At 44.8% G+C, this 27456-nt stretch overlaps 1 protein-coding gene and 1 pseudogene across 3 annotated transcripts; one reads left to right on the top strand and one right to left on the bottom strand.

The window, feature by feature from the left end:
• Positions 1–3511: 3511 nt before the first annotated feature.
• On the top strand, positions 3512–15909 carry LOC311105104 (E3 ubiquitin-protein ligase synoviolin-like). 2 transcript variants are annotated; one of them, XM_084147116.1, is made up of 16 exons: positions 3512–3935; positions 5001–5152; positions 5249–5341; positions 5662–5814; positions 5985–6033; positions 7122–7225; positions 7404–7530; positions 9743–9842; positions 10036–10101; positions 10249–10365; positions 10599–10759; positions 11143–11256; positions 11559–11702; positions 11976–12159; positions 12273–12376; positions 14066–15909. In XM_084147116.1, exons 2-16 carry the CDS (start codon positions 5021–5023, stop codon positions 14269–14271), a joined length of 1854 nt encoding a protein of 617 aa, XP_084003242.1. In that variant the 5' UTR covers positions 3512–3935; positions 5001–5020; the 3' UTR covers positions 14272–15909. The 2 variants fall into 2 exon arrangements, with proteins under 2 accessions (XP_084003242.1, XP_084003241.1); XM_084147115.1 differs by having other exon boundaries at positions 3663–4122.
• Positions 15525–26971, bottom strand: LOC311105108 (G protein-coupled receptor 137Ba-like; annotated as a pseudogene). The gene is made up of 4 exons (XR_014615820.1): positions 26612–26971; positions 26325–26380; positions 25175–26215; positions 15525–16469 (listed from the first exon to the last, which is right to left on the bottom strand). The product of XR_014615820.1 is annotated as a G protein-coupled receptor 137Ba-like (transcript).
• Positions 26972–27456: the final 485 nt, after the last annotated feature.

Raw genomic sequence — 27456 nt, 5'->3', positions numbered from 1 at the left:
TACAGTGGCTTGCGAAAGTATTCACCGCCCCTTGGCATTTTTCCTATTTTGTTGCCTTACAACCTGGAATTAAAAGTGATTTTTTTTGGGGGGGGTTGTATCATTTGATTTACACAACATGCCTACCACTTTGAAGATGCAAAATATTTTTTTATTGTGAAAAAAAAACTTGAGCGTGCATCACTATTCAATACTTTGTAGAGACACCTTTTGCAGCAATTACAGCTGCAAGTCTCTTGGGGTATGTCTCTATAAGCTTGGCACATCTAGCCACAGGGAATTTTCCCATTCTTCATGGCAAAACTGCTCCAGCTCCTTGAAGTTGGATGGGTTCCGCTGGTGTACAGCAATCTTTCTAAGTCATACCACAGATTCTCAATTGGATTGAGGTCTGGGCTTTGACTAGGCCATTCCAAGACATTTAAATGTTTCCCCTTAAACCACTTGAGTGTTGCTTTAGCAGTATGCTTAGGGTCATTGTCCTGCTGGAAGGTGAACCTCCGTCCCAATCTCAAATCAATGGAAGACTGAAACGGGTTTCCCTCAAGAATGTTCCTGTATTTAGCGCCATCCATCATTCCTTCAATTCTGACCAGTTTCCCAGTCCCTGCCGATGAAAAACATCCCCACAGCATGATGCTGCCACCACCATGCTTCACTGTGGGGATGGTGTTCTCGCGGTGATGAGAGGTGTTGGGTTTGCGCCAGACATAGCGTTTCCTTGACAGACAAAAATCTCAATTTTAGTCTTATCTGACCAGAGTACCTTCTTCCATATGTTTGGGGAGTCTCCCACATGCCTTTTGGCGAACACCAAACGTGTTTGCTTATGTTTTTCTTTAAGCAATGGCTTTTTTCTGGCCACTCTTCCATAAAGCCCAGCTCTGTGGAGTGTACGGCTTAAAGTGGTCCTATGGACAGATACTCCAATCTCCGCTGTGGAGCTTTGCAGCTCCTTCAGGGTTATCTTTGGTCTCTTTGTTGCCTCTCTGATTAATGCCCTCCTTGCCTGGTCTGTGAGTTTTGGTGGGCGGCCCTCTCTTGGCAGGTTTGTTGTGGTGCCATATTCTTTCTATTTTTTAATAATGGATTTAATGGTGCTCTGTGGGATGTTCAAAGTTTCTGATATTTTTTTATAACCCAACCCTGATCTGTACTTCTCCACAACTTTGTCCCTGACCTGTTTGGAGAGCTGCTTGGTCTTCATGGTGCCGCTTGCTTGGTGGTGTTGCAGACTCTGGGGCCATTCAGAACAGATGTATATATACTGAGATCATGTGACACTTAGATTGCACACAGGTGAACTTTAACTAATTATGTGACTTCTGAAGGTAATTGGTTGCACCAGATCTTATTTAGGGGCTTCATAGCAAAGGGGGTGAATACATATGCACGCACCACTTTTCCATTATTTATTTTTTGAAACATTTTTTTCATTTCACTTCACCAATTTGGACTATTTTGTGTATGTCCATTACATGAAATCCAAATAAAAATCAATTTAAATTACAGGTTGTAATGCAACAAAATAGGAAAAACGCCAAGGGGGATGAATACTTTTGCAAGGCACTGTATGTATTCAAGTGACAGTGACTGTTTCTGTATTAATTAACCATTTTGTGCCCTCTTTTTGGATCCTGTGGAGGCTAGGTATGTTTTGGTGTACAGTCGTGGTCAAAAGTTTTGAGAATGACACAAATACTAATTTTCACAAAGTCTGCTGCCTCAGTTTTGATGATGGCAATTTGCATATACTCCAGAATGTCATGAAGAGTGATCAGATGAATTGCAATTAATTGCAAAGTCCCTCTTTGCCATGAAAATGAACTTAATCCCAAAAAACATTTCCACTACATTTCAGCCCTGCCACAAAAGGACCAGCTGCCATCATGTCAGTGATTTTCTCGTTAACACAGGTGAGAGTGTTGACGAGGACAAGGCTGGAGATCACTCTGTCATGCTGATTGAGTTAGAATAACAGACTGGAAGCTTTAAAAGGAGGGTGGTGCATGAAATCATTGTTCTTCCTCTGTTAACCATGGTTACCTGCAAGGAAACACGTGCCGTCATCATTGCTTTGCACAAAAAGGGCTTCACAGGCAAGGATATTGCTGCTAGTAAATCAACCATTTTTCGGATCATGAAGAACTTCAAGGAGAGAGGTTCAATTGTTGTGAAGAAGGCGTCAGGGCGCCCAAGAAAATCTGCAAGCGCTAGGACCGTCTCCTAAAGTTGATTCAGCTGCGGGATCGGGGCACCACCAGTGCAGAGCTTGCTCAGGAATGGCAGCAGGCAGGTGTGAGTGCATCTGCACGCACAGTGAGGCGAAGACTTTTGGAGGATGGCCTGGTGTCAAGAAGGGCAGCAAAGAAGCCACTTCTCTCCAGGAATAACATCAGGGACAGACTGATATTCTGCAAAAGGTACAGGGATTGGACTGCTGAGGACTGGGGTAAAGTCATTTTCTCTGATGAATCCCCTTTGCGATTGTTTGGGGCATCCGGAAAACACCTTGTCCGGAGAAGACAAGGTGAGCGCTACCATCAGTCCTGTGTCATGCCAACGGTAAAGCATCCTGAGACCATTCATGTGTGGGGTTGCTTCTCAGCCAATGGAGTGGGCTCACTCACAATTTTGCCTAAGAACACAGCCATGAATAAAGAATGGTACTAACACATCCTCCGAGAGCAACTTCTCCCAACCATCCAAGAACAGTTTGTTGACGACCAATGCCTTTTCCAGCATGATGGAGCACCTTGCCATAAGGCAAAAGTGATAACTAAGTGGCTCGGGGAACAAAACATCGACATTTTGGGTCCATGGCCAGGAAACTTCCCAGACCTTAATCCCATTGAGAATTTGTGGTCGATCCTCAAGAGGCAGGTGGACAAACAAAACCCCACAAATTCTGACAAACTCCAAGCATTGATTATGCAAGAATGGGCTGCCATCAGTCAGGATGTGGCCCAGAAGTTAATTGACAGCATGCCAGGGCAGATTGCAGAGGTCATGAAAAAGAAGGGTCAACACTGCAAATATTGACTCTTTGCATAAACTTAATGTAATTGTCAATAAAAGCCTTTGACACATATGGAGTGCTTGTAATTATACTTCAGTATACCATAGTAACATCTGACAAAAAATATCTCATAACACTGAAGCAACGAACTTTGTGAAGACCAATACTTGTGTCATTCTCAAAACTTTTGACCACGACTGTACAGGGTACAGTTAGTGGCATTATTCTGATATGACATGATCAACTTCATTAGCACAATAAAGTAAACTTATAATGGGTAACAATGACTACATTTTATTCACATGTTATTTTTGACTGTTTTGTCCATACTTGTCTGTTAGGACAACTTCTATTGAAAAACATGCATTGGTGCGTACTTTTGTTGTGATGCTGAAATTGTAGAGGTGCGCCACTACAATCATTACGGTTAATATAACCTATAATTTGATTGGCGGTAGTACGTGGTAGGAAGTCAACTTGCCAGACCCCCATAGGTAAAATAGTTATACATGTTCATCTATTGGTCCGCGTTGGTTTGTTACCGCAGGTCTACTAAAATATGGTCTGTTAACTGTCACCAGGGTACAAATCCAATGCCAAAACGCCGCCGGGGTACGCCGGTATGAAAACCCATGCACTCCCATCGAGGACAAGTCAGGTAGTTAGCTCTTAGCTACACTGACAGGAATTCTGCGGGCTGAGTGTCACGGTTTATATTGGAATGCTACGTCAGTTAGCTTGCTATTCAACGGCTTTTCTTCCGTTGCGCAACAGCTAACGTTAAACGGTTTCCATCGAACGCATATCCCCTTGAATTGCTGGTTGGCTAGCTAGCTAGCTAGTTTGGATTTCCCCGGAAGTGAGGTGGCCACTTGGAGGAGCAAGCCAAAGATAAACACGTATCAGAGAGACTCAGGTAGGCGTCTTTGGGGGCATCAATGTTAGTGAACTAGACAGAGAAATGCTCGAAGAATGGAAACGTAATTGGTCGTGATATAGTTGAGGGAGCTGATACATCTTGTAATCAGAGTAAACACCCCCAAATCAAGGCGTTGGAACAAGCTCAGCAAAGTGCATTCCGTGGCGAAAACGTCATCGAATCCGTGAGTAGCTAACGTTAGCTAGCTAGCTAGGTAGTTGTCCAAATTAGTTTCGCACTACAGTAACAGTAGTACAGCTAACTAACGTTAGGTAGTTAGCTAAACTAGCTGGATATGCAGAGAAAGAACAGTCCCTTCCAGGCCAGATTAGCTAACACACCCCTTCAACTATAATATTGCATTGTTAACTAGCTAGCTAACTAAGGATTAGCTTTATGTGGCTGAGTTGAATAGGGTGTTAGCAAAATGTCAAACTAGGCAAGCTGTCTTGTTAGCTATCTTATTGACTTGCCATCCGATACATCTACCTAGCTTGATAGATACAATTTGGCATTTCAACAATGCAGGTTTAGTTTGAGCGAAATGAAGGCTAAATCAAATTGAGTGAAGATGTCTTTTTGTTGATGTCAGTGTCAATCTAGTTCAAACATTGCTCTCTGTTTACACTTGCCCCTAGGCAGCTGTCAACATGCATGTATATATTCACTGGCTGTTAGCTATCTAGTGAGTTATAAGGAAACAATTGGATACCTTCCAAATTGGATTGTCCAACAGCCAGGATTATGAAATTACAAGGTCCTAACCTGCTCTACATTCCGATTGCGTTGCCCTGTCTTGCTACCACACATTTTACATTTTTAGTCATTTAGCAGACGCTCTTATCCAGAGCGACTTACATGAGCAATTAGGGTTAAGTGCCTTGCTCAAGGGCACATCGACAGATTTTTCACCTAGTCGGCTCGGGATTAGAACCAGCGACCTTTCGGTTACTGGCACAACGCTCTTAACCACTAAGCTACCTGCCGCTCAGTCAGGCACTATCTACCAAACAGCTGTAGATTACTGCCTGACTGTGTTGCCCCTGTCTTCCTACCACACAGCTGTAGATACTGCCTGCACCATGGTGCGTGCGGCCCTGGTGACTGCCACCAGTCTGGCTCTGACTGGCGCAGTGGTTTCCCATGCCTACTTGCTCAAACACCAGTTCTACCCCACTGTGGTCTACCTCACCAAGAGCAGCCCCAGTATGGCGGTGAGTACACACACCGTTCTCTACATCCCCTTTGATATGTTTATCAGATGTGTGGTCTGTAACGTGGCTTTCCCTCCCTCCCCCTCTATGCGGCAGGTGTTGTACATCCAGGCGTTTGTGTTGGTGTTCCTGTTGGGAAAGTTCATGCGTAAAGTCTTCTTCGGACAGCTGAGAGCTGCAGAGATGGAGGTATGGACCAATCCATATGTTATTTCAGTGTTTGTTTACTCCTGTTTGGTTTACTAGAGTACCAGATCTGTATTGCTCAATAACTACCACTGGTCTTCTATGTAATGTAATGCCGTTGTTGCTTAGGCCTGTGTTGCAACCATTATACCCTCTTCACAAGCCAAGCTGTACTGCGCTGTCTCGATTACACATCCACCATATTTGCTAGACTCATGCTGGAAAGGAAAATCTGAAAATAAAATATCAAAGCCAGTACAGGTTGGGTCAGTATGATAAGTGTATAAAGTTTATAACTAATATTCAACTTCCTCTCCCTTCAGCACCTGATCGAGCGGTCCTGGTATGCTGTCACAGAGACGTGTCTGGCCTTCACAGTGTTCAGAGATGACTTCTCTCCCCGCTTCGTAGCACTCTTCACCCTGCTGCTCTTCATCAAGTGCTTCCACTGGCTGGCTGAGGACAGGGTGGACTTTGTGAGACGCTGTTACATGTTAAAAAACACATTTGTATAGATATTTCACATAGTTAAGCCATTTAGTTACTATACAACAAACATGTTTACCATCCATAAAGTGGCAATGAATGTGAAAGGAAAGCAAGTGTCTGTCTGTTCTTATGGTATTTTCCAAACCTTCTCACTCAGATGGAGCGAAGTCCTAATATATCCTGGCTCTTCCACTTCAGGGTGTTATGTGAGTATGGGTTATATCTTTTCAATGTGTTAAAGGCCCACTCAGTGATATACAATATCTTGTAATGGGCTCTTCAGTGGTATACGTTTACATTACAGTATGGGTTATATAATCTTTGAATAGACCCTACAGTGTATATCAGGACTGTAATCTTTACTACTTTCTGGAGTGCTACTGATTTATTCACAGATATGTGAAACTGGGGTTTTCAGGACCAAGTGTGTTTCTTAAATTACAGCTGTATGCAAATATCAGACTACTGCACCTGGTCCTGGATGCACACCAGTAAAACGAAACATCGACCTTGACGCTTGATTACATTTACATTTTCGGCATTTAGCAGACGCTCTTATCCAGAGCGACGTACAAATAGGTGCATTCACCTTATTTTTTTAAATATATTTTTTAGTTATTTTATATATTTTTTATTTGTTAGAATTTTTTATTTTATTATTTTGGGGTGGGGTAAGGGGGGGGGGGGGGGGGGTAGAAGGATTACTTCATCCTATCCCAGGTATTCCTTAAAGAGGTGGGGTTTCAAGTGTCTCCGGAAGGTGGTGAGGCTCTTTGCACTCTGGGAGGAGGACACAACGGAGTTGTCAACCGTGATGGCGAGATCATGGAACGGGCAGTCCTTCCCCGGGAGGAAGAGCAGCTCCGTCTTGCCGAGGTTCAGCTTGAGTTGGTGATCCGTCATCCATACTGATATGTCTGCCAGACATGCAGAGATGCGATTCGCCACCTGGTTATCAGAAGGGGGAAAGGAGAAGATTAATTGTGTGTCATCTGCGTAGCAATGATAGGAGAGGCCATGTGAGGATATGACAGAGCCAAGTGACTTGGTGTATAGTGAGAATAGGAGAGGGCCTAGAACTGAGCCCTGGGGGACACCAGTGGTGAGAGCACGTGGTGCGGAGACAGATTCTCGCCACGCCACCTGGTAGGAGCGACCTGTCAGGTAGGACGCAATCCAAGAGTGATAACGCAACTGGCATATCTGGGCAAGAACGTCTAGACCTATACTAGTGTTTAGTCAAAATGACTGGTAGGAGTGAAGAGATCTAAATCATTGCGTCTCTCTCTCATAGCTCTGATGGTGTTGCTGGGAGTTCTGGACTTCCTGTTCGTCAACCATGCCTGTCACAGTATCATCACACGGGGGGCCTCTGTCCAACTGGTCTTTGGATTTGAGGTTTGTAAAACTACACATTTTTTGAATTTCAGTCATGTGACGCTTTATTCATATATGCCTGCCGCATTTCTTTTTGAAGTAATATTCGTTGTCTTGATGAATCTAAGCAGTTGGTAATAATTCGGCACACTTCTGAAATACCTAAATAATAACTGTAGTTGTTCCTCTGGTTGTTTAGTACGCCATCCTGATGACTATGGTGCTCACCACCTTCATCAAGTACACCCTCCACACTGTCCACCTCCAGAGTGACAGCCCCTGGGACAACAAAGCAGTCTACATGCTGTACACTGAGCTCTTCACTGGTAGGATACCTTTATCACTAAAGATCCTCTTTACACTGAGCTCTTCACTGGTATGATACCTTTATCACTAAAGATCCTCTTTACACTGAGCTCTTCACTGGTAGGATACCTTTATCACTAAAGATCCTCTTTACACTGAGCTCTTCACTGGTATGATACCTTTATCACTAAAGATCCTCTTTACACTGAGCTCTTCACTGGTATGATACCTTTATCACTAAAGATCCTCTTTACACTGAGCTCTTCACTGGTAGGATACCTTTATCACTAAAGATCCTCTTTACACTGAGCTCTTCACTGGTATGATACCTTTATCACTAAAGATCCTCTTTACACTGAGCTCTTCACTGGTATGATACCTTTATCACTAAAGATCCTCTTTACACGGAGCTCTTCACTGGTAGGATACCTTTATCACTAAAGATACGCTGTACACTGAGCTCTTCACTGGTACGATACCTTTATCACTAAAGATCCTCTTTACACTGAGCTCTTCACTGGTATGATACCTTTATCACTAAAGATCCTCTTTACACTGAGCTCTTCACTGGTATGATACCTTTATCACTAAAGATCCTCTTTACACTGAGCTCTTCACTGGTATGATACCTTTATCACTAAAGATCCTCTTTACACGGAGCTCTTCACTGGTAGGATACCTTTATCACTAAAGATACGCTGTACACTGAGCTCTTCACTGGTACGATACCTTTATCACTAAAGATCCTCTTTACACTGAGCTCTTCACTGGTATGATACCTTTATCACTAAAGATCCTCTTTACACTGAGCTCTTCACTGGTAGGATACCTTTATCACTAAAGATCCTCTTTACACTGAGCTCTTCACTGGTATGATACCTTTATCACTAAATATACTCTTTACACGGAGCTCTTCACTGGTATGATACCTTTATCACTAAAGATCCTCTTTACACGGAGCTCTTCACTGGTATGATACCTTTATCACTAAAGATCCTCTTTACACTGAGCTCTTCACTGGTATGATACCTTTATCACTAAAGATCCTCTTTACACTGAGCTCTTCACTGGTATGATACCTTTATCACTAAAGATCCTCTTTACACTGAGCTCTTCACTGGTAGGATACCTTTATCACTAAAGATCCTCTTTACACTGAGCTCTTCACTGGTATGATACCTTTATCACTAAAGATCCTCTTTACACTGAGCTCTTCACTGGTATGATACCTTTATCACTAAAGATCCTCTTTACACGGAGCTCTTCACTGGTAGGATACCTTTATCACTAAAGATACGCTGTACACTGAGCTCTTCACTGGTACGATACCTTTATCACTAAAGATCCTCTTTACACTGAGCTCTTCACTGGTATGATACCTTTATCACTAAAGATCCTCTTTACACTGAGCTCTTCACTGGTATGATACCTTTATCACTAAAGATCCTCTTTACACTGAGCTCTTCACTGGTATGATACCTTTATCACTAAAGATCCTCTTTACACGGAGCTCTTCACTGGTAGGATACCTTTATCACTAAAGATACGCTGTACACTGAGCTCTTCACTGGTACGATACCTTTATCACTAAAGATCCTCTTTACACTGAGCTCTTCACTGGTATGATACCTTTATCACTAAAGATCCTCTTTACACTGAGCTCTTCACTGGTAGGATACCTTTATCACTAAAGATACTCTTTACACTGAGCTCTTCACTGGTATGATACCTTTATCACTAAAGATCCTCTTTACACTGAGCTCTTCACTGGTAGGATACCTTTATCACTAAAGATCCTCTTTACACTGAGCTCTTCACTGGTATGATACCTTTATCACTAAAGATCCTCTTTACACTGAGCTCTTCACTGGTATGATACCTTTATCACTAAAGATACTCTTTACACTGAGCTCTTCACTGGTATGATACCTTTATCACTAAAGATCCTCTTTACACTGAGCTCTTCACTGGTATGATACCTTTATCACTAAAGATCCTCTGTACACTGAGCTCTTCACTGGTATGATACCTTTATCACTAAAGATACTCTACACATGCTGTACAACTTTAAAGGTCCAGTTTATTGGATCCACATTAAGCCACATTTCTTAGAATGAAAATCATGCTATTTTAGTCCAGGACTAGGGTTGTTTTGGGTCCAGGAAACTGGTCCTGTATATACTGAAGTGGGATGTTTTAAGACATTAAAATCTCCCCACTCTTCCCTCCCAGGTTTCATCAAGGTCCTCCTGTATATGGCGTTCATGACCATCATGATAAAGGTGCACACCTTCCCCCTATTCGCCATCCGGCCCATGTACCTGGCTATGAGGTGAGCAACACAGCTACTCTGAACCCTAGAATAAAGATGCCACTCTAAATTCATGGACCTAGTCTGAACCAAGGGCTCTCTGAAGACCCCGTATGTTATCCGGCCAACAGATTGTCTTCTCTATTGTTTAGTTTTAATTAGAGGCAGATGTGTAACCATTAGAACACTTGAATTTCTGGATTCTGTTCTTTAGGCAGTTCAAGAAAGCCGTAACGGATGCAATAATGTCCCGGCGAGCCATCCGCAACATGAATACACTGTGAGTGTGCAATGCATCCGGTTATTTTGTGTATCCACAATGAAAAAAATCGTTCCTCTTACCATATTCATCATTTAGGATGAATAACATTGACTAAACATCAGTGGACTAGTCAATGATCAATGAACTCTATTTGTATCTCTGCAGTTACCCAGATGCCACTCCTGAAGATCTGCTGGCTTCAGACAATGTGTGTATCATCTGTCGTGAAGAGATGGTGACTGGAGCCAAGAAACTTCCCTGCAACCATATCTTCCACTCAAGGTATTTTATGGATACATCTACGCTATACTTATTTTAGACAGAACATTATCAGAAAGTAGAAAATAAGATAAGAAAATGTTTTTTTTTTTTTAAATATTTGACTAGTCATATGAATACATTTCATCACCATTCCTATCCCGTTTATTGTTTGGGCTGATCCTGTTGGTTTTCTGCTGTTTAAGTCACCAACTCGGTGTAGCTAACTAACCTTTTCCTTCATTTTGTATCTCAAGTTGCCTTCGCTCCTGGTTCCAGAGACAGCAGACGTGTCCTACATGTCGTATGGATGTCCTCCGGGCCTCTAACCCCAACCAGCCCCCTGCCCCAGCCCCTGCCCAGCCCCCTGCTCCAGCAGCACCAGCCAACGCCCCTGTCCCTGGTCCACCTGGGAACGGTGGGTAGCGCCACACAGAGCAACACGTTCATTGTCTAACATCAAATATAGGTTCATGAAGTTACTAGATATCTTATAATATAATATAATATAATATGCCATTTAGCAGACGCTTTTATCCAAAGCGACTTACAGTCATGCGTGCATACATTTTTTGTGTATGGGTGGTCCCGGGGATCGAACCCACTACTTTGGCGTTACAAGCGCCGTGCTCTACCAGTTGAGCTACAGAGGACCATATCTGATAGGAACCTAGTAATGGTTTCATGAAGTTACTAGATATCTGATAGGAACCTAGTAATGGTTTCATGAAGTTACTAGATATAAACTGGGTTGACTCCCAAGCAGCTGACTGACACGAGTCTCCCTCTTGTCTCCTTTAGTTGGCCCAGGAATGATGCCCCACTTCCCCCCAGGGCTGTTTCCTTTCTGGGGCCCCTTCCCTGGAGCGGCCCCCCCTGCTGGTGCCCCAGAGGCAGCTCAGACTCAGGGAGCTGGTGAGTCTCATTTCTACTCTCTGGTACTTAAGACAGGCATTTGTCAAAATGTCAATCTTTTCTGAATGGGAGGGTAGACTCAGGCCAACCTCCACATTCTAGTGTAATAGCTAGCTATTAACCAATTAAAGAGGTAATTTCCCGGACCTAGATGACGAAATGGCACGTTCAATAGAGATTTTCAATTGAGCATGCTTTTTGGTCCAGGAGTATGTTTCCTCTGGGTCTGGGGGACCAGCCCTAAAGTGTCTGTCCTAACATTCTGTGAACATTAAGTCATCATTTCTCCTTGTGTGAATCAGGCACCAGTCAGTCCGCTGGGGCCAGTACAGTCGGTGCTGCTCCGGCTCCAGGAGGCCCTATGCCTGGGTCCCCTTTCCCCTCCTTCCCACCCCCACTGTTCCCCTCAGCTCCGTGGCTGACTATGCCACCACCTCCACCGTTTGGTAAGAGCTGGAGTCATTCCCACTTACACCTTCACTTATAAAGGAAGCCTCCATCATGATGTACTGTAGATGGGCCACAATTTTTCAACATTTCAAGCAACAAGTTTGTTGTTATTTACCAAGTTGCCGAGGGATGGCTGTTGCCGAGGGATGGCTGTTGCCGAGGGATGGCTGTTGCCGAGGGATGGCTGTTGCCGAGGGCTGAGATGTTCACAAATCTGTATTAAGGCAGGCATCTTGAATAACCTTGTTACTCTGTGTGTTCCGGCCCAGTGTCAGCCATGCCCCCTCCTCCCCCGGCCCTGTCCACCATGTCAGAGGCTGAGCTGACGGAGCTGGAGCAGGAGGGCCGTAGGGGCCTGGAGGCCAGACTGCAGTGTCTCCACAACATCCACACTCTACTGGACGCTGCCATGCTCAACATCCACCATTACCTCACTACCGTCGCCACACTCACGTAATGATGCCTTGTTTCATTTTTATGTGGGGAAAACCACATCTTTAGTGTGTCAACATTTTCCATTTATTGTTTTAGCAATATGATAATTATACTACTCCTTTCCTCCTCAGTCCTCCTCGGTCAGAAAACAGCAGCGCTGCTGGCGAGGCCAGTGGATTATCTCCTTCCTCCACTAGTGCAGAAACCCAGGAGAATGACTCTCAGAACAGCACAGGTAAGTCTCAACTAGTGCAGAAACCCAGGAGAATGACTCTCAGAACAGCACAGGTACAGTGCATTCGGAAAGTGTTCAGACCACTTGCCCTTTTCCACATTTTGTTACGTTAGCCTTATACTAAAATTGATTATATTAAAACATTTTCCACCTCAATCTACACACAATACCCCATAATGACAAAGCGAAAACAGGTTTTTAGAAAATTTTGCTAATTTATAAAACCTAAAAAACAGATACCTTATTTACATAAGTATTCAGTCCCTTTGCTATGAGACTTGAAATTGAGCTCAGGTGCATCCTGTTTCCATTGATCATCCTTGAGAACCACCAAGACTTCCTAGAGCTGGCCGCCCGGCCAAACTGAGCAATCGGGGGAGAAGGGCCCGAAGGTCACTCTGACAGAGCTCCAGAGTTCCTCTGTGGAGATGGGAGAACCTTCCAGAAGGACAACCATCTCTGCAGCACTCCACCAATCAGGCCTTTATGGTAGAGTGGCCAGACGGAAGCCACTCCTCAGTAAAAGGCAGTCTTGAAGGAGTTCCCACATATGCTGAGCACTTGTTGGCTGCCTTTCTTTCACTCTGCGGTCCAACTCATCCCAAACCATCTCAATTGGGTTGAGGTAGGGTGATTGTGGAGGCCAGGTCATCTGATGCAGCACTCCATCACTCTCCTTGGTCAAATAGCTCTTACACATTCTGAAGGTGTGTTTTGGGTCATTGTCCTGTTGAAAAACAAATGATAGTCCCACTAAGCGCAAACCAGATGGGATGGCGTATCGCTGCAGAATGCTGTGGTAGCCATGCTAGTGTGCCTTGAATTCTAAATAAATCACCAACAGTGTCACCAGCAAAGCACCATCACACCACCTCCTCCATGCTTATTTAAGCTGTTCTTGCCATAATATGGACTTGGTCTTTTACCAAATAGGGCTATCTTCTGTATACCCCCCCTACCTTGTCACAACACAACTGATTGGCTCAAACGCATTAAGAAGAAAGAAATTCCACAAATTAACTTTTAAGAAGGCACACCTGTTAATTGAAATGCATTCCAGGTGACTACCTCATGAAGCTGGTTGAGAGAATGCCAAGAGTGTGCAAAGCTGTCATCAAGGCAAAGGGTGGCTATTTGAAGAATCTCAAATATAAAATATATTTTGATTTGTTTAACACTTTTTTTTTGGTTACTACATGATTCCATTTGTGTTATTTCATAGTTGTGATGTCTTCACTTTTATTCTACAGTGTAGAAAATAGTAAAAATAAAGAATAACCCTGGAATGAGTAGGTGTGTCCAAACCTTTGACTGGTACTGTACATTTGTAAACAGTGTTAAAAACCTATTTTTGCTTTGTCATTATGGGGTATTGTGTGTAGATTGAGGAAAAACATTTATTTAATCCATTTTAGAAGAAGGCTGTAACTTAACAAAATGTAGAAAAAGTCAAGGGGTCTGAATACTTTCTGAATGCACTGTAAGTCTCCACTAGTGCAGAAACCCAGGAGAATGACTCTCAGAACAGTACAGTTAAGTCTTCCTATTGACTGACTGACATTGTGAAGTGAAACAGAATCATTCCGTTAGGAATCCGGACTAGCCATTAGTGAGACTGTGAAGCGGCATGTTTTACACTGTAGACACACATTTTCTCACTTGTTTCTCTCCTCTGTCTCTTCTTTCCAGCTGCTGAACCAGAAGCTGTGAACGGGGCGACAGGTTTCTCCCAGCCAGACTCTACCACGTTGGGCGACAGTGAAGACAAGCGGGATGGAGAGGAAGTCGGGGAAGATGGAGAGGAAGTCGGGGAAGATGGAGACCCCAACCCTTCAGAGCTGAGGCGCCGTCGTCTCCGCAAACTCGAGACCACACCCCCTCCTCCTGACCACTAATACATGCCTACTGGTGCATTCTGGGAACTGACTTATCAATCAATACATTTATTGATGACCAATTTAGAATAATAGCTGTATTTTATTTCTCTTTTCCCCCTCCTGGCTCTGTGTTTTGTGCTGTTCAAACTCCGACAGAAAGAGGAAGAAGGAACATGTTGTGTTCCACAACCTTTTTGTTGTTGTTGGACATAAAAGCAAGATTTCTACTGCCTGACATCTTATGATCCATCTGCAGGTGTTTTGTTTCCCCCCTCTTCACACAGACCTGACCTGAGACCAGACTCCTTCAAATACAGACCTGACCTGAGACCAGACTCCTTCAAATACAGACCTGACCTAAGACCGGACTTCTTCAAATACAGACTTGATCAGTGACAACAAAGTGGACAGTTAAAAAAAAAAAAAAAAAATCTCAGGTCACTGGTATTTCTCCTTCTACCATGGAGTTGATCCAACCGTGAAAGGTTGATTTTTCTTCACTGTAAAGTTGATCACCCTTATTCCCCAGCTTGTCAGACCGTGTTACAGGAAGGTCTGACTCATTGAGTTAAAGGAAGCCATGTTAAATTGCAGTCTGGCTTTGTCTGAAATGGCACCCTATTCCCTATGTAGTGCACAGGTCTCTGGTCGAAAGTAGTGCACTACTTATCTAGGGAATAGGGTGTAGCCATAGCACCCCGAGTGATGGACGACGTTATACTGTTTTCCCCTTCATGTCTTTCTCTGATTTCTGGGATATCAAAGATTTTGCTGCAGGCGGGGGCATTATAACTTATTAGGAAAGTGGGTTGATTTAACCTGTATATACTGTAAAAAGAGTTTTAATAGGATGATCTGTACATACTGCAGAATAAACCATTGAAATGAAACGTTGCTGTTATCAGAGCTCAGGTCATGTCTTCGTTGGGATGTACTACGTGGATGGGTTCACTATCATGACCTTAATATTCATCTCTGCTATCTAGGAAATGACAGACCAACGTGAGCTGTACTCGGCTGGTGGCCAACCTGTCGCCTCTGTGTTCCCTCGTCATATTTACTATAGTGGTAGTAAATCAATCCGTAGCACTGTCGATACGCTTTATAGCGCGATTGACCATTTTTTTAAAGGCAATGTTGCAGAGACTGCATTCACGGTAAATGCGGCAAATGTCAGCTCAATCGGAAAATGACCTTTAATTTGAATGCGGATCTTCAGCGATATGGATTGACTCCAGCCCCAAGCTGAGGAAAGGGGCGGTGCACCAACCTAGAAGAAATGGAAGACTTCATTATTTTTATTCACATTTTAATGTGTTGTGACGCATTGTACGTACAAGATTAACAATCAGACATTTACACAGATCTGAGTATATTCGTTTACCTATGAATCCCCTAGAAAATGCTGGTGAGAAGGAAGAGGTATTTGGTCCATAAATGCTAAAACGACGAGGTGATATCTGAATAAATGTTAGCTTACTTCAATGTACAATCACAGAAAATGACAAACTAATCTACTGTTGTCTGCATTACTTATGGCAGTGGTCATACCGATGTTACGATGCCTTTTTAGCTAGTCGGCAAGTAGGAAACAACACCTTTACAAAATATTTGGTTTGTCAGAAAATAAACTTTCTATAGTGGAATGAATATAGACTGAGCGTCAGTGTTTTTCCTCTTGCCAACTCCATTGCTCATTTTCAAGCCAAACATTTGACATGACATTGAGTGACAAGGAGTTGACATGAAATTGCACAATCTGGCTAATGAATACACAGGTCAGTTGACAAACACATTGTGACCAATCAAAGGAATTACATTTTTTTTTTAAACAAGGCCCCCTTTGGAGATGTCAGTCATCTATTGATCAGTTTAAAAGGTGCATAGTTACTCAATTTAGTGACAACTTTCGGAGAGTTTATTTTTGTGCAAAAACGCATCAGTCCATTGGAATGAGGTATTGACTGTCTGCAGCTGCAAGTGGTCAGCAACCTGAGAGAGAGCGCTTCAACATTTCACTGCAGACAAACAGGACCAGGGTGCGTCCAAAATGGCTTCCTCTACCCTATATAGCGCACTATAAAGAGAATATGGTGCCATTTCAGAGAGAGGGTCAGTTAGTTCTGTGGTGTAGAGTAAAATGTGTGGTGTTGGTTCTGGTCAGGAGGGTTACTGGCCGAAGACGAGGTGTCGTCTCCTTGATGGATCCATACCAGCTGGTGAAAAGAGACAACAGTGTGAACAGTAATCATTTGTTGTTGTACATTAACCATACAGGTGAATTGATTCGTACTACACCGGCTCCGACGCTCGTCGGATGTGGCAGGGTTTGCAAACTATTACAGACTTCAAAGGGAAGCACAGCCGCGAGCTGCCCAGTGACTCAAGCCTACCAGACGAGCTAAATTGCTTAGAGGCAAGCAACTCTGAAGCATGCATGAGAGCATCAGCTGTTCCGAACGACTGTGTGATCACGCTCTCCGTGGCCGATGTGAGTAAGACCTTTAAACAGGTCAACATTTACAAGGCCACAGGGCCAGATGGATTACCAGGACTTGTACTCTGAGCATGCGCTGACCAACTGGCAAGTGTCTTCACTGACATTTTCAACCTTGACTGAGTCTGTAATACCAACATGTTTCAAGCAGACCACCATAGTCCCTGTGCCCAAGAACACTAAGGTAACCTGCCTAAATGACTACCGACCCGTAGCACTCACGTCTGTAGCCATGAAGTGCTTTGAAAGGCTGGTCATGGCTCACATCAACACCATTATCCCAGAAACCCTAGACCCACTCCAATTTGCATATCGCCCCAACAGATCCACAGGTGATGCAATCTCTATTGCACTCCACACTGCCCTTTCCCACCTGGACAAAAGGAACACCTATGTGAGAATGCAATTCATTGACAACAGCTCAACGTTCAACACCATAGCACCCTCAAAGCTCATCACTAAGCTAAGGATCCTGGGACTAAACACCTCCCTCTGCAACTGGATCCTGGACTTCCTGATGGGCCGCCCCCAGGTGGTAAGGTTAGGTAACAACACATCTGCCACCCTGATCCTCAACACGGGGGCCCCTCAGGGGTGTGTGCTCAGTCCCCTCCTGTACTCCCTGTTCACCCATGAACGACAATGATTAGACAACCTATAGGGAGGAGGTCAGAGACCTGGCAGTGTGGTGCCAGGACAACAACCTCTCCCTCAATGTGATCAAGACAAAGGAGATGATTGTGGACTACAGGAAAAGGAGGACCGAGCACGCCCCCATTCTCATCGACGGGGCTGTAGTGGAGCAGGTTGAGAGCTTCAAGTTCCTTGGTGTCCACATCACCAACAAACTATCATGGTCCAAAAACACCAAGACAGTCGTGAAGAAGGCACAACAAAGCTTATTCCCCCTCAGGAGACTGAAAAGATTTGGCATGGGTCCTCAGATCCTCAAAATGTTCTACAGCTGCACCATCAAGAGCATCCTGACTGGTTGCATCACTGCCTGGTGTGGCAACTGCTCGGCCTCCAACCGCAAGGCACTACAGAGGGTAGTGCGTACGACCCAGTACATCACTGGGGCCAAGCTTCCTGCCATCCAGGACCTCTATACCAGGCGTGTCAGAGGAAGGCCCTTAAAATTGCCAAATACTCCAGCCACCCTAGCCATAGACTGTTCTCTCTGCTACCGCATGGCATGGGGTACTGGAGCGCCAAGCCTAGGTCCAAAAGGCTTCTTAACAGCTTCTACCCCCAAGCCATAAAACTCCTGAACAGCTAATCAAATGGCTACCCAGACTATTTGCATTGCCCCCCCCCCCCCCTCCCCCTTTTAACACTGCTGCTACTCTGTTTATTATCTATGCATAGTCACTTTAATAACTCTACCTACATGTACAGTTGAAGTCGGAAGTTTACATACACCTTAGCCAAATATATTTAAACTCAGTTTTTCACAATTCCTGACATTTAATCCTAGCAAAAATTCCCTGTTTTAGGTCAGTTAGGATGACCACTTTATTTTAAGAATGTGAAATGTCATTTATTTTCTGTGATTCACATTCCCAGTGGGTTAGAAGTTTACATACACTCAATTAGTATTTGGTAGCATTGCCTTTAAATTGTTTAACTTGGGTCAAACGTTTCGGGTAGCCTTCCACAAGCTTCCCACAATAAGTTGGGTGAATTTTGGCCCATTCCTCCTGACATAGCTGATGTAACTGAGTCAGGTTTGTAGGCCTCCTTGCTCGCACACACTTTTTCAGTTCTGCCCAAAAATGTTCAATAGGATTGAGGTCAGGGCTTTGTGATGGCCACTCCAATACCTTGACTTTGTTGTCTTTAAGTCATTTTGCCACAACTATGGAAGTATGCTTGGGGTCATTGTCCATTTGGAAGACCCATTTGCGACCAAGCTTTAACTTCCTTGACTGATGTCTTGAGATGCTGCTTCAATATATCCACATAATTTTCCTTCCTCATGATGCCATCTATTTTGTGAAGTGCACCAGTCCCTCCTGCAGCAAAGCACCCCCACAGCATGATGCTGCCACCCCCGTGCTTCATGGTTGGGATGGTGTTCTTCGGCTTGCAAGCCCCCCTTTTTCCTCCAAACATAACGATGGTCATTATGGCCAAACTGTTCTATTTTTGTTTCATCAGACCAGAGGACATTTCTCCAAAAAGTACGATCTTTGTCCCCATGTGCAGTTGCAAACCATAGTCTGGCTTTTTTATGGCAGTTTTGGAGCAGTGGCTTCTTCCTTGCTGAGCGGCCTTTCAGGTTATGTCGATATAGGACTCGTTTTACTGTGGATATAGATACTTTTGTACCTGTTTCCTCCAGCATCTTCACAAGGTCCTTTGCTGTTGTTCTGGGATTGATTTGCACTTTTCGCACCAAAGTACGTTCATCTCTAGGAGACAGAACGTGTCTCCTTCCTGAGCGGTATGACGGCTGTGTGGTCCCATGGTGTTTATACTTGCATACTATTGTTTGTACAGATGAACGTGGTACCTTCAGGCGTTTGGAAATTACTCCCAAGGATGAACCAGACTTGTGGAGGTCTACAATTTTCTTTCTGAGGTCTTGGCTGATTTCTTTTGATTTGCCCATGATGTCAAGCAAAGAGGCACTGAGTTTGAAGGTAGGCCTTGAAATAGATCCACAGGTACACCTCCAATTTACATTGACATTTTAGTCATTTAGCAGACGCTCTTATCCAGATCGACTTACAGTTAGTGAGTGCATTCATTTTCATACTGACTCAAATGATGTCAATTAGCCTCTCAGAAGCTTCTAAAGCCATGACATCATTTTCTGGAATTTTCCAAGCTGTTTAAAGGCACAGTCAACTTAGTGTATGTAAACTTCTGACCCACTGGAATTGTGATACAGTGAATTATTGTCACACCCTGGCTCTGGGACTCATTATGTTGAGCCAGGGTGTGTTCATTTCTATGTGTGTATTTCTATGTTGGTGTTCATTCTAGTTTGTTGTATTCTATGTTTGCCTGAGTGACTCCCAATCAGAGGCAACGAGTGTCAGCTGTTGGCTGGTTGTCTCTGATTAGGAGCCATATTTAAACTGTATGTTTTCCCTTTGTGGTTGTGGGTTTTTGTTCCGTGTTCGGTCATTGATACCGTGGATGTCACGAGTCGTGTTTTGTTTGGTATTTTGACGCTTTAACTAATTAAAGTCATGTTTGTTCATCACGCTGCGCCTTGGTCTACTCCTTACCTCGACCTTGACAGAAAAACCCACCATGCAACGACCAAGCAGCGTGTCCAGGGGCAGCTCTTGGGCTGGACATGGGAGGAAGCGCCGGGAGAAGAGACGGTGGAGGCGCGCCGTAGAGAGGAGCTACGGCGTGATCAGGGTCGTCGTCGGACGGTCGTGAGGCAACCCCAGAACATTTTTAGGGGGGGGCACACGGCATGGACGACGGGGCTGACGGAGGAGAAAAGGGGGCGGATCCAGAAGGCCACCAGGCCAGGGGTACACCGCCCTGTACGTCCTGTGCGGATGCCTCACACAGAGTGTGTGAGGGTAGGCATTCAGCCAGGACGGGTGGTGGCCGCTCTTCACTCCAGGCCTCCTATCCGTCTCCACAGCCCGGTTCGGCCTGTCCCTGCTCCATGCACCAATCCTACGGTGTGCGTCGCCAGCCCAGTCCGGCCTGTCCCTGCTCCACGCACCAAGCCTACGGTGTGCGTCGCCAGCCCAGTCCGGCCTGTCCCTGCTCCACGCACCAAGCCTACGGTGTGCGTCGACAGCCCAGCCCAGCCTGTCCCTGCTCCACGCACCAAGCCTACGGTGTGCGTCGACAGCCCAGCCCGGCCTGTCCCTGCTCCACGCACTAAACCTACGGTGCGCGTCGCCAGCCCGGTCCGGCCTGTTCCTGCCACCCGCACCAAGTCTACGGTGCGCGTCGCCAGCCCGACCCGGCCTGTTCCTGCCACTCGCACCAAACCTACGGTGCGCGTCGCCAGCCCGGTCCGGCCTGTTCCTGCCACCCGCACCAAGTCTACGGTGCGCGTCGCCAGCCCGACCCGGCCTGTTCCTGCCACTCGCACCAAACCTACGGTGCGCGTCGCCAGCCCGGTCCGGCCTGTTCCTGCCACCCGCACCAAGTCTACGGTGCGCGTCGCCAGCCCGACCCGGCCTGTTCCTTCCACTCGCACCAAACCTACGGTGCGCGTCGCCAGCCCGGTCCGGCCTGTTCCTGCCACCCGCACCAAGTCTACGGTGCGCGTCGCCAGCCCGACCCGGCCTGTTCCTGCCACTCGCACCAAACCTACGGTGCGCGTCGCCAGCCCGGTCCGGCCTGTTCCTGCCACTCGCACTAAGCCAGGGGTGCGAGAAGTCAGCCTGGTAAGGCCCGTCCCTCTTCCACGCACCAAGCCAGGGGTGCGAGTCGTCAGCCTGGTAAGGCCCGTCCCTCTTCCACGCACCAAGCCAGGGGTGCGAGTCGTCAGCCTGGTAAGGCCCGTTCCTCCTCCACGCACAAAGCCAGGGGTGCGCGTCGTCAGCCTGGTAAGGCCCGTCCCTCCTCCACGCACCAAGCCAGGGGTGCGAGTCGTCAGCCTGGTAAGGCCCGTTCCTCCTCCACGCACCAAGCCAGGGGTGCGAGTCGACAGCCTGGTAAGGATCGCTCCTGTTAAGTCCAGTCCTGCTCCAGCCGGCGGGGCCAGACTGGACCAGGGGCACTATGGGGGGTGTATTGGAGGGTGGTGGTCAAGGCCGGAGCCAGAACCGCCGCCGAGGAGGTATGCCCGCCCAGCCCTCCCCTGGTTTGTTTAGTTGAGGCGCGGTCGCAGTCCGCGCCTTTAGGGGGGGGTACTGTCACACCCTGGCTCTGGGACTCATTATGTTGAGCCAGGGTGTGTTCATTTCTATGTGTGTATTTCTATGTTGGTGTTCATTCTAGTTTGTTGTATTCTATGTTTGCCTGAGTGACTCCCAATCAGAGGCAACGAGTGTCAGCTGTTGGCTGGTTGTCTCTGATTGGGAGCCATATTTAAACTGTATGTTTTCCCTTTGTGGTTGTGGGTTTTTGTTCCGTGTTCGGTCATTGATACCGTGGACGTCACGAGTCGTGTTTTGTTTGGTATTTTGACGCTTTAACTAATTAAAGTCATGTTTGTTCATCACGCTGCGCCTTGGTCTACTCCTTACCTCGACCTTGACAATTATAAGTGAATTAATCTGTCTGTAAACAATTGTTGGAAAAATTACTTGTGTCAGGCACAAAGTAGATGTCCTAACCGACTTGCCAAAACTATAGTTTGTTAACAAGAAATTTGTGGAGTGGTTGAAAAACAAGTTTTAATGACTCCAACGTAAGTGTATGTAAACTTCCGACTTCAACAGTACATAGGCTGAAGCATGGGGTTGCCTATCTGCATGTGCCCTATTGGGCTAATCATTAGCCAGAGCCCAAATTTAATATTTTAACTAGTTAGCATCCTACTGATGAATTTATGTCCCAAAAAACCTGCATAAACACAGTGAATATTAGGTAGGTCTACCTGTTAGCCTGTACTTCTCACAGAAACCACTTAATGTCACCATTTCCCCCCTCACAGCCAATTGCAAGTGGTAACGTGCTTAACCATGACGCTGCTAAAAACTCTTGGGTTTAAAACGGTGCAGTTCACACATATTTAGGAGTTGAGATATAAATAAAAGTAGGAATGGAAAGCTGGGAACACTCTCTTTTTAACAAAGGCCATTAAAACTGCAAGAATTGTTGTGCATTGACTGCTTGTCAGAATGCAGGTTTCCCTCCCTATGGCACTCGTAACTTGAAATGCGCCTCGAAAGGAATATTTATCTTACATAGAACACACAACAGGCCAACTAGGGAGTGGTGTAAAGTACTTACTGGGTGACTTTCAATTTTACTTGAGTCATTTTCTATTAAGGTATCTTTACTTTTACTCAAGTATGACAATTGAGTACTTTTTCCACCACTGTGACATGGTAAATACAGTGCTGTGAAAAAGAATTTGCCCCCTTTCTAATTTAGCAAATGTTTATAATGAATGTTATCAGCTCTTCAACCAAAACCAAATATTAGATAAAGGGAACCTGAGTGAACAAATAACACAACAATTGCATACTTATTTCATTTATTTCATAAACAAAGTTATGCAACACCCAATGCCCCTGTGTGAAAAAGTAATTGCCCCCTTACACTCAATAACTGGTTGTCCATTCCAAAACTTCAAATGTGTTGCTTTTGAGCATTTTGTTGTTGTTGAATTCTCTGATACAGTGCATAATTCTTGGTTCCTTCTATTAAGGCAAGTTGTCCAGGTCCTGAGGCAGCAAAGGATTCCCAAACCATCACACCACCACCACCATGCTTCATGGTTCCTTCTATTAAGGCAAGTTGTCCAGGTCCTGAGGCAGCAAAGGATCCCCAAACCATCACACCACCACCGCCATGCTTGACCGTTGGTATAAGGTTCTTACTGTGTTTGGTTTTCGCCAGGAATAATTAATTCTGCTCTGTATCAGAGAACTCTACAGGAGAATGTCAGGTTATCCATCTGTGAGCTGAAGCTGAAGCACAGCTGTGTCATGCAGCAAGACAATGATCCAAAACACACAATCAAGTCTACATGAAAATGGTTAAAAAGCAACACATTTGTAGTTATGGAATGACCTAGTCAAAGTCCAGACATAATCCCAATTGAGATGTTGTGGCAGGACTTGAAGTTCATGCTAGAAAACCCACAAATGTCGCTGAGTTAAAGCAGTTCTGCACGCAAGAGTGGGCCAAAATTTCTCCACAGCGATGTGAGAGACTGATCAACAACAACAGGAAGCGTTTGGTTGCAGTGTAAGGGGGCTATTACTTTTTCACACAGGGGAATTGGGTGTTGCATAACTTTGTTAATTAAATAAATAAAATGAGTATATATTTTTTGTTATTTGTAAACTCAGGTTCCCTTTATCTAATATTAGGTTTTGGTTGTAGATCTGATAACGTTCAGTATCAACGATATGCAAAAATAAAGAAAATCAGAGAGGGGTCACAGCACTGTAGATAAACTATTGTACTGTGGGGGTTGTCAGATTTTTCTATTCATTACTCGTTTTGTTTGCAGAGATTTTGCCGTGGCACAGCAACACAGTTAAATGAGTGCAGCGGAAACACTGGATTTTGGCTAGGGGAAATGTCAATCTCATTCACCGGACACTTCCTTCCAATTAGACTGGGGACAAGGTTAGGAACAGCTAGGTCAGTTACAGTTAGTGGAGGATGAATGTCATAAAAGCAGGAATTCCTGTAGGAAGAATCACATTCTTGACTAGAGAATGCCATACAACACTCCTTCCGTAGCCTCCAACTGCTCTTAAACACTAGTAAAACTAAATGCATGCTCTTCGCTGCTTGCACCCGCCCGCCCGACTAGAATCACTACTCTCGGCGGGTCTGACTTAGAATATGTGGACAACTAAAAATACCTAGGTGTCTGGTTAGACCGAAAACTCTCCTTCCAGACTCACATTAAGAATCTCCAATCCAAAGTTAAATCTAGAATCGGCTTCCTATTTCGCAACAAAGCCTCCTTCACTCATGCTGCCAAACATGCCCTCGTAAAACGGACTATCCTACCGATCCTTGACTTCGGCGATGTCATTTACAAAATAGCCTCCAACACTCTACTCAGCAAATTGGATGTAGTCTATCACAGTGCCATCCGTTTTGTCACCAAAGCCCCATATACTACCCACCATTGTGACCTGTACGCTCTTGTTGGCTGGCCCTCACTACATATTTGTCGCCAAACCCACTGACTCCAGGTCATCTATAAATCACTGCTAGGCAAATCCCTGCCTTATCTTAGCTCATTGGTCACCATAGCAACACCCACCCGTAGTATGCGTTCCAGCAGGTATATCTCACTGGTCATCCCCAAAGCAAACACCTCCTTTGGCCGCCATTCCTTCCAGTTCTCTGCTGCTAATGACTGGAACGAACTACAAAAATCTCTGAAGCTGGAGACGCTTATCTCCCTCACTAACTTTAAGCATCAGTATCTCTATTTGCACATCATCTTCTGCACATCTATCACTCCAGTGTTAATACTAAATTGTAATTATTTTGCACTATGGCCTATTTATTTCCTTACCTCCATAACTTACTACATTTGCACACACTCTATATAGATTTTCTATTGTGTTATTGACTGTATGTTTTGTTTTACCCCATATGTAACTCTGTGTTGTTGTTTTTATCGCACTGCTTTGATTTATCTTGGCCAGGTCGCAGTTGTAAATGAGAACTTGTTCTCAACTGGCTTACCGGTTAAATAAAGGTTAAATAAAGGTGAAATATATATATATTTTTTAAAGATTGTCATGTTGAATTACCTTTTAAGGAATAGTTAATAACCTAGTCAGCACTCACCTTACTGTGCAGGTAAGGGCTGGTGGATGGAGAATGTCTGGTTAAGAGGAGCAGTAATGCAGCTAGACACACAGCCTCAAAGATGAAAAGCAGGTCATTGACCAGTCCTCGTTTCAGAACCAGACTCCATGTTTCAGTCCTCGTTTCAGATCCAGACTCCATGTTTCAGTCCTAGTTTCAGAACCAGACTCCATGTTTCAGTCCTCGTATCAGATCCAGACTCCATGTTTCAGTCCTCGTTTCAGAACCAGACTCCATGTTTCAGTCCTCGTATCAGATCCAGACTCCATGTTTCAGTCCTCGTTTCAGAACCAGACTCCATGTTTCAGTCCTCGTATCAGATCCAGACTCCATGTTTCAGTCCTCGTTTCAGAACTAGACTCCATGTTTCAGTCCTCGTTTCAGAACCAGACTCCATGTTTCAGTCCTCGTTTCAGAACCAGACTCCATGTTTCAGTCCTCGTATCAGATCCAGACTCCATGTTTCAGTCCTCGTTTCAGAACTAGACTCCATGTTTCAGTCCTCGTTTCAGAACCAGACTCCATGTTTCAGTCCTCGTTTCAGAACCAGACTCCATGTTTCAGTCCTCGTATCAGATCCAGACTCCATGTTTCAGTTCTCGTTTCAGAACTAGACTCCATGTTTCAGTCCTCGTTTCAGAACCAGACTCTATGTTTCAGTCCTAGTTTCAGAACTAGACTCCATGTTTCAGTCCTCATTTCAGAACCAGACTCCATGTTTCAGTCCTCGTTTCAGAACCAGACTCCATGTTTCAGTCCTCATTTCAGAACCAGACTCCATGTTTCAGTCCTCGTTTCAGAACCAGACTCCATGTTTCAGTCCTCATTTCAGAACCAGACTCCATGTTTCAGTCCTCATTTCAGAACCAGACTCCATGTTTCAGTCCTCGTTTCAGAACCAGACTCCATGTTATAGCTCCTGCTCCTCCACTGCCCCCGTTCCAGCCAAGAGCAGCACACACCACGTTGACACACAGGAACACACCACTCAGGGTGGCGTATAAGCACCGCGCCCAACATCTGAGGAGAGAGAGAGACTTGTCAGTTCAAATTATTTAAATAAAGCTTCTTCAAAACCTCTCTAAAGGACACCAACAGCTGCAAGTAGTTTGAGGGAAGTGGAACTCACAGTCCATTGCTGGGCTCAGTGTTAGGGCTGTACTTCTCTATCACGTTGAGTAATACCTGTACAAACAAAGGAGAATAGAAACCAGCCAATAGACAAAGTAAACACATACTTTAACAAATACTTTCATAGTCTCTGAACTTCGAACCAAATCTTGCATGCGGCTGGCCAGCTACTCGATTTAACAATCTGTCACGAGCGTCAGACTAATGCTTTCATAACAAATCATAACTCAGAAAAACTTGTCCTGCAAGTATGTCATGTGATCTAAGATATAAAATGTGTCTTACCTGAGTGAAGTAGAGGTTGATGAGACTGAGGGGTGAAGAACTGCAGACAGACAGAGAAGCAGTAGAGGAGCCAGTAAAACACTGTGGCCAGGTGATTGGCTTCCAGGCCGTTATGGAAGTAGAAGGAGAACAGAGAAGACAGAGGAACAGAAACACACTCTGGTAGCTCCAGCGCTTGTGTCGGCAGAGCAGGAGGAGCCAGAGACGAACGTAGACGACCAAGAAGAGACTTCCGTAGAGAGCAGTGTAGAGGACGGTGAATCCAAGCCGGACTGCTGGGGCCACTGCCCGGTGCAGAGGGAAAGGTGTAGGCAGGGTGGAGTTGGAGGGTAGAGGAGTTGGTGTGACTGGAGCTTCCATTGAGGTTAATGAGAAAATACTGTGTCACTCACTGTCTGGCAATAAGAGAGTGCTTTCCTTGTATATAAAATGATATATTGATCACAAAATGATCAATATCATCGCATTTACTAGCATTCGAAAAATAAACACTGGAGGATTTCAGTGTCCATTTTTAAAAAGAGCGATTAAAACACCATCTTTGGTTAGAGTGGTTTGAATAACATGATCCTCTGTCTCAACACTTGTCACTTGGCATTGTGGGTAGAGGAAGTAGAGACAACTGTAAAGAGAGATAATGACAGCTCGAATGTTATCATTAAAACATTGTTTGATTGACTGACAAGATGAACGATGCTCATTGTTTTTTTTTACCAACACCGCTCAAGTGCCTTTATTGTAAAACATCAAAAACTAGATTAGCAAGAGCGATACGTAGCTAGCCACAAGCCAGAGGTAGGATCCTTGGTAGGAGCGTTTGAGACATAGCTAGCTGAGTAACAGTC

The sequence above is a fragment of the Coregonus lavaretus genome (genome assembly GCF_964263955.1).
Source record: "Coregonus lavaretus genome assembly, chromosome: 29".
NCBI classification, from domain to species: domain Eukaryota; kingdom Metazoa; phylum Chordata; class Actinopteri; order Salmoniformes; family Salmonidae; genus Coregonus; species Coregonus lavaretus.
Note: the sequence above shows the minus strand (reverse complement) of the source record. Positions and strands in the feature narration are given on the sequence as shown.